Below are 21,232 nucleotides of genomic sequence, written 5' to 3' on the forward strand. Positions count from 1 at the left end.
ATGACTAAATAAATAAAATGGCCCTTCTCATTATCTATCTATAATTTGGCATTCTTTGAAATATAAATTTTAGCGTGATAAGCTAACCCCGTTACCTAATCGATGACAGACCGGACAAATGCCTAACGGTGTCACGAAACGATGTCATTTTGAGTCGTCTTCTTTGTCGTGTCAGGACGCTCACCGGAATCACGACTCGTCGGTGCGATTCTTATAAAAGGGCTAGCGCGGTCATTTCTCCACCTTATCCCCTGATTTTTTCGCCCTTATCCTCCCCTCATCATCGCCTATAATAGCCCTATAGCTAGGTTGAACACCTCGCCCTAGAACTAGGCTGCCACGAATTGGATAAGAATTAGAGATAAGATTGTAAATCAACGAATTCGACTACCTCGACCGACCTTAGGATAGTATAAATACTCCTTAAAGGTTTCTCTATCATCAAACAATCACAGCCTAATACACAACAAATCGAAGTTCGGCCAAGAACAGTATTTGTGAAAATTTGCTCCGGTCACCACAACTCCGATTCATGATTCTAGATAGCTTCCAATACATTCAAGGTGTGTTCTCAAGCTGTTGGTATGAATCCAGAAACATTGTATTTAAATTTGTGAATAAAAATTTGAATGTTTTTCAAAATTTTCAAGTTTGATCTGTTCTAGGGCTTAGTTATGTGATTTCTTTGCTTAGAATCATTCCTTATATCATGTATGAATTTTTTGTTGAAAAAATCAGATCAAATCAACCTGAATCAAAATTTTTGAAAAAATAGTTTAAAAAACGATTTTTTTTAAAATTCATGTTCTTGAGTTTTAATCTTGAATTTTTGATTCAAATAGCTGTTAAATATGTTTGTAAAATGTTGGGATGAATTCCCAATCACTGTAACATCGTTTTGATCATGTGTGATCAAACTATATTTTTAAATTTTTTAAGTTTTGATTTCATCTTCAAAAATATTTAAAATGATGTAACGATGTTCTTGTTTTGATTATATCAACTATATTCATCATTTCAATGCTATTGGAACAAAAATAAGACCTTGAAATCGTCTAATTTGAAAGATTCCAAATTTTAACCTAAAAATGGTTTTTAGAAATTGATCTTTGTAAAGATCCAATAATCGTGATTTATGTTAGGACTTTTGTTCTTCATAATCATATTAACTAACTGTAGCTTACAGATCATGATTCCATGATATGAATCAAAAGTTATGAGACTTGCAATTTTTTCATACCAAATGAAGAACACTCGGTCTTAGGACTGAGTCCTGTATAGGGCTGCAAATGAGCCGAGTCGAGCTCGAATTTGCTTGAGCTCGAGCTCGACTCGATTTAGTATTTATTAGCTCGACTCGAACTCGAGCTCGAAAGAGTTTATAAATTTAAGCTCGAGCTCGACTCGACTATTTACCTATAAGCTCGGCTCGACTCGAAAAGCTCGAACTCAAGCTCGAATTTAAGATCGAGTTCGAGCTCGAACTCAAGCTCGAGCTCAAATTCAAGCTCGAACTCAAACTAAAATTTATTTTCAAAATAAAATATCAAACTTTCATACATATTCAAAATTTAAAACATGATATTTAAAATTGAAAATATGAAAAAATCATAACTATTTAAAATTCCAAAACCATGATAATTCAAAAAGCATTCAACCACAATTATTAGTCAAAATTCTAAAATATAAAATTCTAAAATTAAAGTACAATACTATATAAATTGTTTGAACATTCAATATATTAATATTTTTTAAGTCACGTTCTTCAAGCATAGCACAAGTACACCTACCTGCATTTAAGCTTAAAAATAATTAATATAAAAAAACACATGTTAAAATTTAACTTACTTTAAGGTTTAAAGGTAGACACGAACAAAAACAAAATCAACCTATTTTTTATTAAATATTATTATTTATAATTAAATTATTTGGGTACAAATATAACAAGAATTTATTAACTTATTTATAGCAAGAATCTATTAATTTATTTATATATTACAATATATTAAATTTATTTTTTCTCTCAACATATTATATATAATATATACTAACCTTTTTTATCTCTTCAGAATATATACAAAATATAAATTAATATTTTTTATCTTTTATTATATATAATATACTAATATTTTTTTATCTCTTTCAATATTATATATAATATAATATTGTTTTCTATATAGATCTATGAATAATATATATTAAAATATTTTTTTTATATAGATCTATGAACAATATATATTAAAAGTATTTTTTTATATAGATCTATGAACAATATATATTAAAAGTATTTTTCTATATAGATCTATGAACCGATTAATATATATAATAGTGTTTTTCCATATAGATCTATGAACGATTAATATATATAATAGTGTTTTTCCATATAGATCTATGAACGATCTATATAAGCAAAAATTTCTCACAATACAAAAAAAAAATCAAATTATTTAAAAGTATGAGTTTAATTTACCTGTAGGTTTCTTGTGAATGAATGAGAGAAATAGTGTAGATGAGAGATAACATAAAAAAATGTATTAACCTATTATGAATGAGTGAAACTAATGATGAAGATGAAATAAGTAGAAATAGTGAAGAAGGAAGAAGAAAGAAGAGATGGTGAAAATAGAGTAAGAAGAAGAAAATGTGAAGACATAAGAAAGAAGAAGAAAAAGAGATGAAAAGTCACTTATGATTGATACATTAGAAACTAGGGTTTTGTTTTATGACAATATAATATAATAATGTGGATTATGGGTCTTCTATATGGGTTTTGAAAATATAGAGAAAAGAAAAAAAATTGTTTTCAATTTTAAGTTTTTTTATATTAAATAAATATATTATATATTATATATTATCAGGCTCGAAAAAGCTCGACAAGCCATCGAGCGAGCATTATATGAGCTCGAGTTCGACTCGAATATTAAACGAGCCGGCTCGAGCTCGGCTCGAACTCGATCAAAGTCAAGCTCAAGCCGAGCTTTGATCGAACGGCTCGCGAGCAGCTCACGAGTAGCTTGACTCATTTGCAGCCCTAGTCCAGTAGGACCGGGACTGAGAAACATGACTGATAATCTTCGGTTCGGACCGAGACCAAGGACTAGTGTTCTTGGGCCAGGATCAAGATCGAGGACCAATGTTCTTGAGCTAGGACCGAGGATGACGATCGATGTTTTTGAGGAATGATCGAGCCCCAAGATCGATACCCATGACCGAGAAACCCGACTGAGTTTTCTAGCCTAGGACCGAGCACTCCCTTTAGTCTAGGATCAATTTTTCTAACTTAGTTATGAGTACCTCTAACCCTAGGACCGAGAACTACTTAACCTTATGACCGATGACTTGAACCAATGAACTTGACCTAGAACCGAGCCTCTTAGGCCAAGAACTGAGCAGTCCGAGTTCGGGACCGAGCCTCTTGAACCTAGGACCAATCCCTCCGGTCTCTTGACCCATGCGCCTGAGCCATAGTCTAGACCATCCCGGTTTAGACCAAGCCCGTCTGAGCCCATATCCCCAAAATCGAACACAGACCCTAGGACTCCGGGCCTGTTTGGTTCCACTTTTCAAATCCAAAATTAATTTTTTTATTTTGGAACCTCAATCCATTTTCAAATAATCCCGAAAGGTTAGAAAATGATATTTAAATATTTTCGAGATATTTCATAAACCAATATTTTGGCTAAGGTTCTGTTTGGAATTTATTTTTAAATTCTAACACTTTTCTGATATTTTTCAGAGTTTTTACTCAATAATATATCTACGCAATCATATGTACGCCCTTCTAAATAATTTTGTATAATTATTTACGCAATCTAAACACATTCTTATTTAGGTTAAGACCTCTGGGCACTAATTAAAGAAAATAAAAGTTATAAATATATTTTAAATAGCCAGACTTTGTTTATTTTAAAAAATTTAGAACCAACCTTTGACGGGCGAAAAAAACATAACTCGAAAGCCCTTTTCCGAGCGTAATTAAATTACGAACCCCTTATAGAAATTTTGGTATAAATACGTTTATACACGTATCATTTTAATGATTTTTATAAAATCATTTGGAAACTCTAATTTTTAAATAAATAATCTTTTAAATTAGTTAGGTTTAATTAATTTAAACCGAGTTTTGGCCAGTTTATTAAAATTTGAACAAAATTAATTATTTTTATATAATTAATCCAAAAACTCTTGGACATTATTTTAAAAATCTTTTAAAATAATGTTTTTTTTTAAAGAAGTTTGACATGTAAACCAATTTTGAAACACATCGAACCTCCAGCCTCCCTACGGTGTATTCCCACGTATTGCCACGTGTCTGCGACACGTGCTAAGCTACGGAGGGGAACATATTCATGGACTTACAATATTTAATTTAAATAATATTTTAATATTTATTTGTTTTTATTGATATTTTTTATTCAATAATATATAATAATATAATTAGTTTTTACTTTATATTAAACTATTTTTTTATATAATAATTTACCTGTTTTTTAATTTATTTTTTTCTCTAACGAGTTATATTTATAGAGTTATTGTCAATTTGTCATCAAATAACACTCTTCACCGTATTTTATTTTATTTCATTAAAATGATGTCATATTGAATAAAAAAACGAAAGCGACGAGATTATTGTAATAATTTAATACATAAATTTAATTACATAATTAAAATACATTAAATACCATAATAGAGAATAATTTTCTACCTTAAATGTATAATTATAAAAGTTTCTATGTATAAATTCAAATATATTAATTTGTACAAATTATTAAATAAAATAATTTACACGTTATGTGTTAAATGTAAATACATTTTATTTATTACATTAAATTAATAATTACACATTTAACATAAGGAAAATCCAATAACAATTTCTACTATATTTTAAGTATATAAAGAAATACCACTCTTGAAAAATATTCGTAGTAATGAAATTAAAAAAAACAATAAAATAAGAGAAAGACATGGTAATTTATTTTATTTATTTTTTTATTAAGAAAATACTTTATACTTGGAAGAAAGTTAGATGGGTTGTTCAAATGTCAACCATTAGCATAAAAATATTGTTTCTTAAATTTGTCCATGTTAGGTATTTCTATTTTAATATTAATTTTATTATTATTATTTTAACTAATGTAGTAGGAGATGTACACTTTCTTTCTCTCATTAAACTAATTAAACTTTTCTTACAATCAAGCATTTAAAATTTAATTTTAAAACATACCAAATCTAACATGATTATATGTTTGTACTAAGACAATAAATTTTTCAATAAGAATGCTAGATGTCACGGACAATAATATTATTTCAAATAGTGCAAAAGCATACAACAACAAAAAAATTACAAAAGATCTGGAATAGGTAATTCGCCCCCTCCTTATTCATCTTAACATAAAAGTGGTAGTTTTCCCAACAACAATTCCACGAAACTCAAATAAATTGACAAACACCAATAATGATGTTGTAGTTGAAATCATCGTCATCAAGGAAGACGAGGGAATCTTGAGAAATCGGGGCGTTTGTGTTCCACAAACGATTTCCTCCCTTCGTTACCTTCTTCGGTTCCATAAAACATGAGTGTCGCGTTACCTGCAAGCTCCTGCTCTCACAACATACAACCAATCAAAAACAATATAAAGTCTTGAATCAAATTTAGACATAATTTTTGAATTTTTCCTATACCTGTATACCAGCATGTCCATCATCAGCTGCATTAATAGCAGATTTTATCACACGAATTGCGGTTGGACTGTTTCTGTTAATTTCTCTGCACCATTTAATGGTTTCATGTTCTAGTTGCTCCAACTACAATCAAATAAAACATACAAATTATGTTACTATTATATCATTATATGATTAGATCGTCGAGATTAAGAATAAACTTACCGGGACAACAATGTTAACCAATCCCATCTTGTCTGCTTCAGCAGCATTGTAGAATCTTGCCAAATACCACATTTCTCTAGCTCTTTTCGGTCCAATCTAATCCCCATTTATAAGCAACATTTAGTTTTTCGAAGATATATTTGAAAATTTTAAAAATATATGTTATAAAACCATACCAATCTAGACATGATAGTACTTCCATAACCAGCATCAAAACTTCCAACCTAATTAAAGACAACAAAACAATATTACATTTCAATTTCAATCCATTTCGAAATCTATCTATTGGGGTTCTTATCATTATGAATGAATGGTACAAAATGTAAGAAATAACCTTTGGTCCAGTTTGACCAAAAACAGCATTATCAGCAGCAATTGTAAGATCAGCACACATATGCAATATATGTCCTCCTCCAATAGCATATCCAGCAACCTGCAAACATCAAATTTGTTTAATGTTTGACGATTTTACATAAATTTCTTCAATGTAATGAATAATAATGACGATATTATTACCATAGCAATGATGGGCTTAGGGCAACGTTTCATATGAATCTGCATTGCATTGTGAACACATCAGATAATTGCGAGTTAAATTATAAAGATTATGATTTCCATTAGAACTTTGAACTATTATAACCTGAAAATCAAGAACATTTAGTCTTCCAAAGCTGTCATGATCCACATAACCTTCCTTTCCTCTCATTTTCTGATCTCCACCGCTGCAAAACGCCTCATTTCCCTGTTAAATCAGAGACAAACCACTCGTTAAAATCTTCTAATTTACGTGTTTTCTCAGCAAAAAAAACATACCTTTCCGGTGAGAATGATTACACCAATGGTAATATCATCTCTAGCATCGTTCAATGCTCGAGTAAGCTCCTTAATCGTTTGAGGACGGAACGCATTTCTCCTCTCAGGCCTATTGATAGTCAGCTACATATACAAAAACAATAAACCAGATCAGTTCAACTTTCTTCAACATATTCCGATCAAATCAAACATATGTACTTACTTTGGCAATGCCTTCGCCGACGGATTTCTCGTAGATAATGTCAGTCCAAGGTTGGCCGCCATCGACGTCGGTTGGGATGTTCTTCCAAATGGGTTTATGAGTAGGGACTTCACCATGATTGCGGTTGTAGCTATCGTTTGTGATGGAAATGCACCTCTGGAGAGCGATGGTGTCGGCCGGAGGCGAGGGGAATACTGAAGCTACATGGCCGGAAATAGAGGCTAATCTTCTCTGAGCGTTCTCCATTGGATCTGAACTTGAGTAAGATCAGTTGAAGAATGCAGAGAAGGAGAGATGATGATTTGGAAATATGGGGAATCGATATTCATCTTATAAACAGAGCTCCATGGCCATGATCATGCCTTTGTCCGAATTTCAACTCATTTTACAACTCTAACTGTAAATATTTTAGTTAGGTGTGGAAAATAAGTTAGAAAAGGGAATACAAGTTTCAATTTCAAAATAGAAACATTTTAAATTAATTTATGTTAACTTTTTAAAATTAATTAAAAATCCAAATCAATATAAAAAAAAATGTAAGGTAGTATTTTTTGAGTTGGTTTATATATTTTTTTTATCTAAATTGTCTTGAACGATATTTTCCGATTTGATCGATAATTGATTGGGATAGGACGAGAATTGTATTTGTGTTCTCCACTCTGATTTCAAACTGATAAACATAATTAATATACAACATCACAAATATATTTATTTATTTTTCATATTTTATAAAAATTTAAGTTTATTTTTTTTATAATAATATGTTTTTTTAATATATTATAATATTTTTTTTAAGAATATGTATAAAGATGTCCTATGTGAATCTCAGAAATTGAACGGAAAGTAAAAAAATATTGAAAATAAAATGAGACGAGGATGATCAACTTATATTCTGCTTGTGATTCTTAGTCATTAATCATCATTTATCATTAATCTTAATTAAATTAAATTATAAAAATCTAACTTAAAAGATAGGTAAGGATAAAAAATTAAAAGATTTTGTGATTTGAAACATATTATAATAGATAAGAAAGAAAATAAACAATAAAAATAATATATGTTTGAGGACTTTTAGAGAGAATGAAGGATGGGAAGTTCCAAAGAAAGTTAGATGTAATTTCTTTAATGGTTAGCAAATTAAATAATATGAAATAATCCTCTCATTATTATTATTATTATTATTATTATTAATTTTTTTTTTTGTAGGAAGAGAATGTTAGGTATACTTTGTTTCTCTCATTAATATTAGTGATTAGTTGGATAAACACGTTTTAATATATATATATATATATATTTATTTTATTTTGTATTGAATTAGATAATTGTTAAATTTAACATTAAATAATTTAAGAGTTACAAATTATACAAAAAAAAAAAAAATATCAATTTTTTTATAAAATTTTAATAAAAGCAATAAAACATATACAATTATAGTATAAATTAATCAAAGTTTATATATATATATTATAAAAAATTGACTCATTTAATAATTTATTTTAAATTTATGTATTTATTAATTAAATATTTATTTTTTCTCTTCATCTTTTTTTTTTATTAATTAAATATCAATTTTTCCTTATTTTTCTTATTTATTAATTAATTTTTTCTTTGTAATATCTTATTGATTTTTTTTTCATTTTTTTATATAAATAAAAATTAAATTAATAGTCTGTTATTTTTGTATTCAGATTTATAATAATAAACAAAATCATTGAATTATTATTAATTTTTTTTATAATATTGATTATTACTATTTGGTGTTGATAAATTAATATCTATTATTAATCAAATTCAATAGTCTTTTATTGTTGAAGAGATGAGTCATTGTAATATTCATGAATTAGCTCCTTAAACACGCTATACAATTTTAAAATAACCAATGCTAATATAGGAAGAATGCAAAAATAGTAGAAAAATATAAAATTAAAATAATCAAATATCAAATACTAACATATAAATATATGAACAAAGAAAAATAGATAAATGCAGAAAAATTAATTAATTAATTAATTAATAAAATAAAAAGTAAAGATAGAAATTAATTAATTTAAAAGAAAAGAAGAAAGAAAAATAAATATATAAATTTAAAAAAAAACTAGCTTGTAGCCTGTACATTTGTACGAGTAATGATATAAAAATCGAGTACGGTTAGAATGTAATAGCATTTTTAATTTACTCTCACATGTATCTTCAAATTAATCATAACTCTCGACCCAACCATTCGAACATTTCAACATTATATATTTATTGCGTTCATTAAATTTGATGTTAAATTTAAAATATAAAGTCTTAATAGCCTAGTTGGTTAAGGATTGTACTTCTGGTTGCAAGTTCAAAACATACCTATAGTATTTTAAATTTTAATTTTAATCGTTTTAAGTTTATGGGCGGGTCAACTCACAATCCGACCCAAATATCTATTTACCCTCACATATATATTTAAATTAACCACATGTCTCGACCCCAGACACATTAAAAATTAAGTATTAGATAACTTTGTTTTCTAATATAGACTAAATGATCTAATTTTTGATAATACATTTAAATTTAAATGAACTTTTATTAATTCGAATAATTTTTAAATAAATTTTTATTTTTAATAAAATATATTTTTCAAATATTAACCGTTTATACACCCAGTTAGTTTATATAAATAACTCTTGAAATATGATTATACAACATATTATTATATTATTGATTAATTTCAAAATTAAGTTACACTAAGATGTCTTTCAAAATATTATTTTAATAATACATAGTTAACTAAAATCTATATCAAATTAATTAAACTTTTCAAAAAAAAATATGTCAAATATATTAGTAGTAATATATTTAAATAAAATAGTCCAAATAATTAAATATAAAATATATCATTATAATTATTATATAATATAAATTTTGTTGGTACAATTAAATCATTTTCAAATAGCAACTAGCTCATACTAATTATAGAATTTTTTATAATTTTGTAAAATTTACGCTTAGAAAGAAAATGGTTGAATTACTTTAAATGTTATACTTTATTTATATATATATATATATATATATATATATATATATATATATATATATATATATATATATATATATATATTTTAATTGCGTGGGGTAACAAAAGTAAAATCTTAAAAATAAAAATAAACATTTTTTTCAATAAAAGTAAAATTTTAAAAATAAAAATAATATTTTCTCTTGAAAAAATCCTCTTAAATATGGCTATGTTCGAGATAAAAATTTCAATCTCCCAAATATGATCATGTTAGAAACAAAAATCTCTAGACATATTTTTTCAGATTTTTTTTCCATTTTTCCTCATGCACATGTGTGTCATACTACGAGAAGTGAGATTCATATTTACTAATTGTTTTTTAATGTTAAAATTTAATATGTCCGCACTTTATTTACTTCAATTTCAAAATAAAAATAAAAATAAAAATACTAATTCAGATTTTATTTTATCGTTTTTAAGTGAGATTCTAACTCAACTTTTGTCATTTTGGCGTTCTTAGTGGGAATCAAAGTCGACTTTTGTCACAACTAACTTATTGGCTTATAGATGATATTCTAGAAGATAACTTAATTAGACATAAATTTATTTATGTTTTGTGTTCAAACTCTCAACTCTCTCAACTCAAAGGAGTAATATGTACAATGATCAATTCAAACCAATTTGCAACCATAAAATAGAAATCAAACAAACAACACAAACCTCAAAACCATATTTATGATAGGAGGAAAAAAAGATCCACACACATAAGAAACACAATCATAGAAACTTTCGATATCCTAGATCGACGATGATTAGGACAAGTAAACTTGAACACTATCAGTTTTCATGGATTGACATATAGGACAAGCATGGATGAACTCATTACAATCTTTACACAAAGACAAATGCCTACAAGGAATCAACAACATACATACCTCTTTTCCTTTGCATCCTCTGCAAATCATGTTCATGTTCATGTAATTGTTGTTCTGATCTGCTGCAGCAAATGATGCTGCATCGTCTACCTGATCGCTGTCACCAAACCCTTCCTTGTTTGCTTGATCCGCCGCCCCCTTCGAGATTGCTTCGTGGAGGTTATTCTTTAGAACATTCACCATTGATTCATGGTACTTTGCCCTGTAGTGCCAGTTTTGGGCTTCACTAGCTACCTGTTTTATTTTCTCTACCAAATCTCTGTTCTTGCGGTTTATGCCTTCTATTTCCATGTCTTTCTCCTGTAGTTTCTGGCTCACTCCTTTCTCTATTGCCGTTAAGAACGAAGCCATGTGTCTCTGCTTCATGTCTCGAACTCCCTTCGTTAGGTTTTCTTCCTGCACAAAAATTCTAATTAGTACACTATGAAGTTTTTTTTTATACATTTACAAGTCAACATTACCTGAATCTTGATATAATGATCAAGTTCTTCATTTTGTCTATCGAGTTCAGTCCTAATGTTATCACCAAGAGACATAATCATTGAAGGTGCTGCAGTCATACTTCCGCTTGCAGAAGTAACAGATGAATTGCGTTCATCATCATCATACGCCAATCTTAAACCAGTAGACACGGGATTCTTGTTTGGCATACTTCCTGATCGGTCAGTTTCATCATTGTAAACATTATAGTTTAGGGAAATCTGAACCTTCTGTTGTAATGAGATATTTTCTGTTTCCCTACTTCTTCTCTTGTTGGGTTGAATGACAGACGTATTTCTGTCATTCCCATAACAATTATATCCTACTGGTACTGTTACCCAATAAACAATACAAATATGTGTTACTTTGATATTGGATATGGTATCGTAGAGATTATAAAAAGAGAAAAGAACTCACAATTTCCAAACAACTGAAGCTGATTCGATGTATTAGTATGGTATTGTAATTGGTTCCCGTCAATGAAAATAGGTGGCAAATTACTGGTATTGTTGTTGTTGCTCATCATATTGATATGAACAAAGAGCAGCCGATATTAACACTGCAGATAAGATTGAATTCAGTTACTTCTATGAAAATGCTAGCTCCAACAGGAATTCAAGGAACTCTGTATGATCCATTGAAGAAGGGAAAAGGACACAGAACTTAATAAATTCAACCATGACTATCATTCAAAACAGCTAATTAAGACATTCATGGAACTTTAAACATTCAGACTAATTCAAAACTACTACAAAGTTAATACAGAGGATGAACCTAAGTTGCACATGATATCAGAACATAAATCCTTGCTCAAACTTACCGTGAAAAAAAGGATAAAAACGAAGGATTCAAGTCAAGAATCCGCCATTTGCATACGAGTTTTATACAATAATACTAGCTAGTTATGAGATTCAACAAATCCCGCAGATTCGTAATAATACAATAAAAAAACACTTCAAAACTATCAAAATTGCAAATACTAATTAAGACGTTCATGAACTGCTAGAAATTTAACAGTAACAGAGGATGAATCTAAGTTGCACATGATCAGAACATAAATCCTTGTTCAAACTTATTGTGAAAAAAAGGATAAAAAACGAAGGATTAAAGTCGAGAATCCGCCATTTGCATATGAATTCATACAATATTACTAGCTAGGTATGAGATTCAACAAATCCTTCAGATCATAATAATACAATAAAAAAAACACTTCAAAACTATCAAACTTTGTTGACCAACACATGATCAGAACATAAATCCTTGCTTAAACTTATCGTGAAAAAAAGGATAAAACGAAGGATTAAAGTCAAGAATCCACCATTTGCATAGGAATTCATACAATAATAATACTAGCTAGTTATGAGATTCAACAAATCCTTCAGATCGTAATAATACAATAAAAAAAACACTTCAAAACTGTCAAAGTTGCAAATACTAATTAAGACATTCATGAACTTTAAACATTCAGACTAATTCAAAACTACTAGAAAGTTAAAACAGAGGATGAACCTAAGTTACACATGACCAAAACATAAATCCTTGCTCAAACTTATCGTGAAAAAAGGATAAAAACGAAGGATTAAAGTCATGAATCCTCCATTTGCATATGAATTCATACAATAATACTAGCTAGTTATGAGATTCGACAAATCACGCAGATTCGTAATAATACAATAAAAAAAACACTTCAAAACTATCAATATTGCAAATACTAATTAAGACATTCATGAACTTTAAACATTCAATTAACTCAAAATTGCTAGAAAGTTAACACAGAGGATGAACCTAAGTTGCTTTGTTGATCATCACATGATCAGAACATAAATCCTTGCTCAAACTTATAGTGAAAAAGCGATAAAGACGAAGGATTAAAGTCATGAATCCGCCATTTGCATATGAATTCATACAATAATACTAGCTTGTTATGAGATTCGACAAATCCCACAGATTCATATAATACAATATAAAAAACACTTCAAAACTATCAATGTTGCAAATACTAATTAAGACATTCATGAACTTTAAACATTCAATTATCTCAAAATTGCTAGAAAGTTAACACGGAGGATGAACCTATGTTGCTTTGTTGATCATCACATGATCAGAACATAAATCCTTGCTCAAACTTATAGTGAAAAAGCGATAAAGACGGAAGGATTAAAGTCATGAATCCGCCATTTGCATATGAATTCATACAATAATACTAGCTAGTTATGAGATTCGACAAATCCCACAGATTCGTATAATACAATAAAAAAACACTTCAAAACTATCAAAATTGCAAATACTAATTAAGACGTTCATGAACTGCTAGAAAATTAACAGAGGATGAACCTAAGTTGAACATGATCAGAACATAAATCCTTGCTCAAACTTATCGTGAAAAAAACGATAAAAACAAAGGATTAAAGTAAAGAATCCGCCATTCGCATACGAATTCATACAATAATACTAGCTAGTTATGAGATTCAACAAATCCTTCATATTCGTATAATAATACTACAATAAAAAAACACTTCAAAAGTATCAAAGTTGTAATTAAGACATTCATGAACATTAAAAACATACAGACTAATTCATAACTGCTAGAAAGTTAACACAGTCAAATACAATCCAAAATCAGACTCAGATGATGAACCTAAGTTTCTTGTAATGATCAGAACATAAGATAACAAAACGGAAGGATTAAATTGAAAAGAATCCTCCGCCATTTGCATACGAATTCATACAATAATATTACTAGCTAGTTACGAGATTGAACAAATAACGCAGATCGTAATAATAGTGTCAAATAATACCTTCCGATTAGAGATTAGTTCCGATTTCCGTGAGGATTGAGGATCGCATAGGGAGAGAGGGAGAGAGAGAGAAGTGGATTTGTGGAAATGGAGGAGGAGGAGAAGGATTAAAGCTTGGTTTAAGGCGTGGGACCCGCCACCTTCCGCATCCGCATCTTCTTGCTGGCTCAGCAAATTTCTGGAATCACGCTCGTCGTCATTGATCTTTCTCTTTCTCTCTCTTCTTCTTATTGTTACCTCCATCTCCATCTCTATCTCTCTATCTCCTCCACCGTTTGCTTTGCTGTGCTTTCCCTCCTTTGTTTTTTCTCTCGTTTTTCTCAACCAACGCAGTTTCAGAGATTACGACACTCATCATCTCAATTTACACAACTACCCTTTCCATCCTTCGTATATTACAATGGTGTCTTTCTTTCTTTCTTCATCACTAAACACAGTTTTAATTTGTTATTATCTCTAATGTTTAATAAAAATAAATAAATATTAAAATTACATTATTTAATTATTGTTTATTTATTCTCATATTTATTTAATAAAAAATTTATTATTGTGTTAATATTTTGTACATAATTAATTTAATTATTTATTTTAAAATTAATGTATAAAAATATAAAAGAATAATTGTTTAATTTACTTACACTATTTATATTTTAAAATGTCCATGTATATTAAAAATAAAATAAAAATAGTTTAAGAAAAAAAAATATGGAATGAAATGAAAAAAAAACTTAAAAAATAAGAAAAAACGGTATCAAACGAGATAACGATTAATTTTTCGACAGACTTTACTGAACGAATCTCAAAAAGCGTTTTAATTATATTCTATCATGGGTAGGCAAATGTGAGAGTTAAAATGTTGAGTGTTATATTTAAATTTATTTTAAAAAAAAAAACGACTTAGCTAATTTACAATCATAACTAATTTTATGTTATTTCTCATTAGGCATCAAATTGTCAAATTAGAGCTATTTAGATTAATTGAGATCTTAGGCATCATCTTTCAAACCTTACCATATGAGATTTCATATTCTTTAAATTATATCAAACAAATGTTTTGTCATTAATTTATTATTTATGTAAAATTTATAAAAAAAAATAAAAAATATGTTACTAACTTAACTACAAAATTTTAAATAACCGTTAGTTAAAACTTTGATTTCGGTTATTTTATACATGTCACCTACCTAATATGTTAACGACGTTTAAAAACGATTAAAACAAAATTTTATTTTATATCATTTTAACAATAAAGAATTTCAAAATTGTGAGATTTAAAAAACTGAAATCTTAATTAACCCTAATAATGATTCTTGACCATTTTTCTATTTATTATTTATATCATTTAAAATATTTTGTATGAAAATAATTTTAAATTAGTTATTTTTTGTTTTATAGACAAATTATGTTTGAGAATATAATAAGTTGAAAAAAAGAATTTGGAACATGTGAAATAAAGAGATAGAAAGGGGGGTATTATAGTAATTTGACATAGAGACAAGAATTAAATAGGGGTGGAAGGAAGGAGAGTTGGGCGATGGGCCCCTGCACGCGTCCTGACTTTGGTGATGCAGTTGGCGGGTGAACCAACTGCAACTCTGCAACCCCATAAAAACTTAAAAAAACCCGGTTTAAATTAATTTTTTATTCATTTCTTACCGACGTTACCGTTTCATTTTTTTATTTTTTTCTTTCTAAACCTTAATCTAAATATTTATTAAAAAAAATCATTTTTCATTTATATTTTACTTAATTTTCTTATCTAATTGAATTAAATCTAATATATTAAATAAAAACAAAATAATTCTTATTATTTTACTTAAATTTGGTAAAAATTGACTGTTAATGTAATTGTTAGGATAACCAAATACTAATTTTTAAATATCTCCTATTATTTTTTCATTTATAACATTCATTTATTTATTTCATTTATCTCAATTCATAAATACAAAAAAAAAATATAATAAGTTTTTTAAGGTTTATTATGTATTTAAATATGATTCCACTAACTTGTTTGCCTGGGATTATTTGAAAAAATATATATATTTTTTTATTTTGAATTTGAAAGTCAAAAAAATTGGTTATTTAAGAAAAAAAATACAAAAGTGATTTATATTCAAAATAAATAAGTAAATAATAATTACATTATAGATAATTTTTTTTTTTTGTTAATTAATCAAAATGTAAATTATTAAGAATCAATATCATTGCACTAAATAATAATTTATTTATTTATTTAGAAACATAATACGTTGTAATATTTAACTTTAAGAATTTTTTTATATGAACTATATAATGCTCTTACTCATTTTAATTTCGTTAAATAATCTTTAATATTTTTCATTAGCTATACTTTGATTTAATCATTTTGAGTTCATATTTCTTGTTTCAACAATATATATATATATATATATATATATATATATATATATATATATATATATATATATATATATATATATATATATATATATATATATATATATATATATCAAACTAACTATTATAAATAAAAATTATCCAGATCCATAGTATAGAAGTTTGTGTTTGACCAAACTTTTCCCTTAAATATATATAAATCTAGCACAATTTCAAAGTAAAAAATATATATACATATATGAGAAACAATTAAAGTAACTTTATTTAATTTTCTTGTCTATTTGTACCATTTTATCGAGGACAGATTTGTCCTTAAAGACTTCGACTTTGACGATGTGAAGACAATTAATAGATATTGACAGATTTTATTGTTTCATTGAAAATGTGTTTTATGACCCCTCACCAAAAGTATCTTCTATTGTAATTTAATAAATATATTACAAGACTATTATTGATACTAAGTAAGGGATCGTTTTGTGTTTCGAATTAAGTGGCGTTATTCTTAAAATGACGTCGTTTTTGTACCACACATTGTAAGAATGTTACATTGTTTGGAAACTTTCACCTCTATCTAACTAGAGTTTAGTTTTGTTTTAAACATCTTATCTTATCGTAGTATTGATTTAGATGAAATAATGTTTGAAACATATTTTAATTATTTATAATATTAATAAATTTAATAACATTTGTTCGTTCAACTACACTCCAGTTTTAATTCTATCTCTAATTTCATGTGTTTCCAAACTGACCAATCCTAGGCCGATTTTCTTAGTAATTTTGTATATCGTCACATGACGTCCTTTTTTTAAATATATTATTTGAATCAAATTTTATCGTCTCCATCACATCACTCAATTTATTAATTAACCAAAAGAATAAAAATAAAATAAATTATATGTTTATTTTATAATTATATATTAATATTTTTTAAATATTTTTACCAAAATAATTCTCACATATTTAAATTAGAAAAATGATAGGGAGAGCGACGTTAGGTGCCGAACCCCCAGCGACGCCCCACCTCATGACTGTCACTGTGGAAAAAATCCCTCCCTCTCTTTCTCATTCTCTCCAAATTTCGAACTATTCGTCTTTTTTCTTCACCTCCCTAACTTCGGCGATTTCTTCTCCATTTTTGAACTATTCGTCTTTTTTCTTCACCTCCCTAACTTCGGCGATTTCTTCTCTATTTTTGAACCATTCGTCTTCTTTCTTCACCTCCCTAACTTCGGCGACTTCTTCTCCATTTTCGAACAGTTTCTTCTTCCGCGACTTAGAACTTCTGCGATTTTTTCTTCTTTTTTCTGCGACTTCGGACTTCGGTGATTTATTATTCCTTCTTCTACGACTTTGGACTTCGGTGATTTCTTCTTCCTTTCGAGCTTCGAAAATGGTAAGCCCTAAAATCAATGTCGAACAACAATGTTAACGAATAACTAAAACCCTAAAATCGTTACTTTTACTTTTCAAGAGAATCAGATTCCTTCAACTACATCCAAGTCTAACACTAGGTAAGTTCCCGAACATGATCATCCTGTAGTTAAGGTTTTTCCAAACATGTTCATGTTTAGGAACTTGATTTAATATTTGAAAGATGTATTTAATTGTGTTTTTGGTTTCTATATATGAGTTAGAAAATTTGAGTTATTAGTTTTTAGAAACTGTTATGGATGAACTCAGAAAAGTTATTAATAACAGCTGTAGAAGATACATGACAAATTTGAATTTTCATGTTAGGAATTGGTCTAGAACATGGTCATGTTATGGACCAATTGGTCCTGAACATTACCATGTCTGGGAACTTGATTTAATATTTTGAAATTGTTTTTATTCTTGTTTCTATTTTCTGTTTTTGAGTTAGGAGATTTGAGAACATGGTATAGTACATACAGTAATAGAAATTATAAATTGAAAACTTAACTGAATTATGTTTGGAGAAGATGATACATACTTTTTGGAATACTTATTGGTCCAAGACATGGTCATGTCCTGGAATAATTATTTCTTAACATGGCCATGTCTTATAACAATTGGTCCTTAACATGGTCATGTTTGGGAGCAATTTGTCCTTAACATAGCCATGTTTCAGAACAATTGCTCCATAACATGGCCATGTCCTGGACAGTTGTTTCCGAATATGGCCATGTTAAGGAACAATTGTTCCCAAACATGGCCATGTTAGGGAACAATTTCTCTCTAACATGGTCATGTCTTGGACCAATAAGTATTCTAAAAAATATTATTGTCTTCTAATTATTTTATTTTGAGAATTTATGAACTGAATAAAGGCTACAAAACTTGCTATCTACCTCATTTAACCCCATTTTAGAATATGGTATAGTAAATACATACATTAATTGAAATTCAAAAATTGAAAGCTTAAATAGCTGAATTATGTTTGGAGAAGATGATACCTCCTTGTTAGTTAGGAACTTGAATTAGCTGAATTATGTTAGATACTAATTGGTCCAGGACATGGCCATGTCCTGGACCATTTGGTCCATCACATGGTAAATAAAACTTGAATTTTCAGTTTCGCCACTTTTATATATGTTAATCGTGCTTCATTTATCTGTCTATTTTTTGTATAGTATATAAATTGAATCATCATCGGTCGACAACAGATTTTTCATTGCTTTCCATTAGTGCTATAGCTGATGATGAAGGGTGTGCAACCACACCCACACTCCCTCATCTGTAACTTCCTCATCTCTCTCTTCCTCAACTCCCTCATCTCCCGCTTCCTCAACTCCCTCATTTTCCGCTCCCTCAATTCCTTCCTCCCCAAGAAAATCTGAACACATCATTTTCTTGACTAGGACCTCGTCATCTGCATTTTCAAACTAATTCAACAATTGACAAAAGAACAAAAAGAGGTCGTGAAGGCCATAGGCTTCGGAGGACTTCTTACACTTGGTCTTTCAAAATGTTCAGGTGAAATCTCTTAATACCTCATTAGGTCATTCGAATTCGACATCGACAATAGTAATTGTATGATCAGCCTACAAAATGACCAGAAAGTCAAAATTGAAGAAGAAGATGTTCAGTGCGTAATGGGCATCCTGAGAGGGGAAATTGAAATTATTGAGTCCATTGGAAACGATAAAGAGTCCCCCAAATATGATCCACAGTTGTGGTAGTGAAGGAGACAATGGAGAATGAAACAAAATAGTTTCGGTCCAAGAACAACTATAATGCCATAGATGATTCTTAACAACAAAGTAATTGACAATAATTTTAAGATAGACTTTGTAGTCTATGTTGTCAATAGCTTTCTCTGGACCACACATAATATACAATGCATGTTTAAAATCCTGAAATCTTTATTTGATGTCGATAATATCCGAAACTTAAATTGGTGCAAATTCACAATGAAAGACTTAGTTGAAGGCTGCCAGAAGTGGGCGACGAATGAAAAACGTCATTTCATTGGACCACATACATTTCTCATTGTAAATCATTTTTGTTAGTACTTTAATTTAGTGTTTTATTCAAATGTCAATGTAAATGTTCTAAAATATTGTTTATTGTTTCAGTTGTTCTACATGGATAGGATTATGGACCCTAAACTACAATTGCCTTAGGAAAGGAAGTTTTCGATAATGTCAGGTTGGGATGACAATAAGATATTTAGTAAGATTCAGATGAAAATGAAATGAGGAGGATTTAGTTATGGAATGGATGTTGGACGTCTTCCACTTCTAGATGAGGTGTGAGATTGGGTGTTAGATCAAGTGGATGATCATGTGGATCATCATTATTCAGATCATGTAGATGATGTTGTAACAAATAATATGGAGGGGGATCAAATTAGAGAGGATGAGCCTAAAGTATTAACCTCCTCCATCATTAAAAATGCATTAGACACTATTGCTAGATCTGCACAGAACATGGTTGGATCTAAGGGTGTTCAACCGATCAGTTAACTTGTTAAACGGTTCCAGTTAAGTCCAATTTTATCTCTTATTTTACAAACTAGTTAATCAACCAATATAAGTATCAGTTTTATCGATTTTGGTTCTACTGGTTTCGGTTGGTTAACCGGTTTAACTGTGAACCGATAATTTAATATTCTAAATTAAGTATTAAACTTGTTAAATGATTTTTTTTTCAAAATCCTTGTTTACGCCATACTGTTATTCTCCATTTTTTTATCTATGTTATAATACATTATATTATTGTAAAATATTATATATTTTAAAAAAAGTCTCAATTTCTAAATTAATAGCCATATAAATTAGATTTCTTTTTTAAAACAATTCTATACAAATTGTAATTTAAAATGTAAAAATAACAAATATATATATTATTAAATATTATTTATAATATATTTAATATTTATAAAATAACTAATATAAATATATATGATTAAATTATTACCGGTTTACCAACTAAAGCGTTAGAAAAGTAGTTCAACCGAAAACCGAACCATTTAACCAGTAAAAAACGGTTAACCAAAACAGTTAGAATCGATTAACCAATAAATTGGTAAAATGAAACGGTAAGCTACCGATTTGGTTTGGTTATCGATTTTCTGTTTTTTTTGCACAACCCTAGCTAAATATGCACAGAACATGACTAGATCTGCAAAAAATATAGCAAAAGCAACACAAGTGTTGGCAGATGTAACAACATCATCATAGCAACATGAAGTCAACCCATCTGTCCTATTTGATTCGTCCATCCATGTCTTGTACGAGGCTATGGCCACAAATCAATTTCTCAAGGATGTCATTCACAATTATTTCACAAA

General features: G+C 28.6%; 2 protein-coding genes across 2 annotated transcripts; both read right to left on the reverse strand.

The window, feature by feature from the left end:
- Nucleotides 1-5,286: 5,286 nt before the first annotated feature.
- LOC124935421 (1,4-dihydroxy-2-naphthoyl-CoA synthase, peroxisomal-like) lies at nucleotides 5,287-7,197 on the reverse strand. The gene is made up of 9 exons (XM_047475854.1): nucleotides 6,902-7,197; nucleotides 6,700-6,822; nucleotides 6,527-6,628; nucleotides 6,403-6,441; nucleotides 6,221-6,319; nucleotides 6,063-6,110; nucleotides 5,887-5,982; nucleotides 5,683-5,805; nucleotides 5,287-5,599 (listed from the first exon to the last, which is right to left on the reverse strand). Exons 1-9 carry the CDS (start codon nucleotides 7,145-7,147, stop codon nucleotides 5,483-5,485), a joined length of 993 nt encoding a protein of 330 aa, XP_047331810.1. The 5' UTR covers nucleotides 7,148-7,197; the 3' UTR covers nucleotides 5,287-5,482.
- Nucleotides 7,198-10,607: 3,410 nt separating this feature from the next.
- Nucleotides 10,608-14,394, reverse strand: LOC124934012 (probable BOI-related E3 ubiquitin-protein ligase 2). Its single transcript, XM_047474467.1, has 4 exons — nucleotides 14,104-14,394; nucleotides 11,723-11,864; nucleotides 11,287-11,636; nucleotides 10,608-11,221 (listed from the first exon to the last, which is right to left on the reverse strand). Exons 2-4 carry the CDS (start codon nucleotides 11,829-11,831, stop codon nucleotides 10,703-10,705), a joined length of 978 nt encoding a protein of 325 aa, XP_047330423.1. The 5' UTR covers nucleotides 11,832-11,864; nucleotides 14,104-14,394; the 3' UTR covers nucleotides 10,608-10,702.
- Between the last annotated feature and the right edge of the window lie 6,838 nt (nucleotides 14,395-21,232).

The sequence above is a fragment of the Impatiens glandulifera genome, chromosome 4, assembly GCF_907164915.1.
Source record: "Impatiens glandulifera chromosome 4, dImpGla2.1, whole genome shotgun sequence".
Lineage (NCBI taxonomy): Eukaryota > Viridiplantae > Streptophyta > Magnoliopsida > Ericales > Balsaminaceae > Impatiens > Impatiens glandulifera.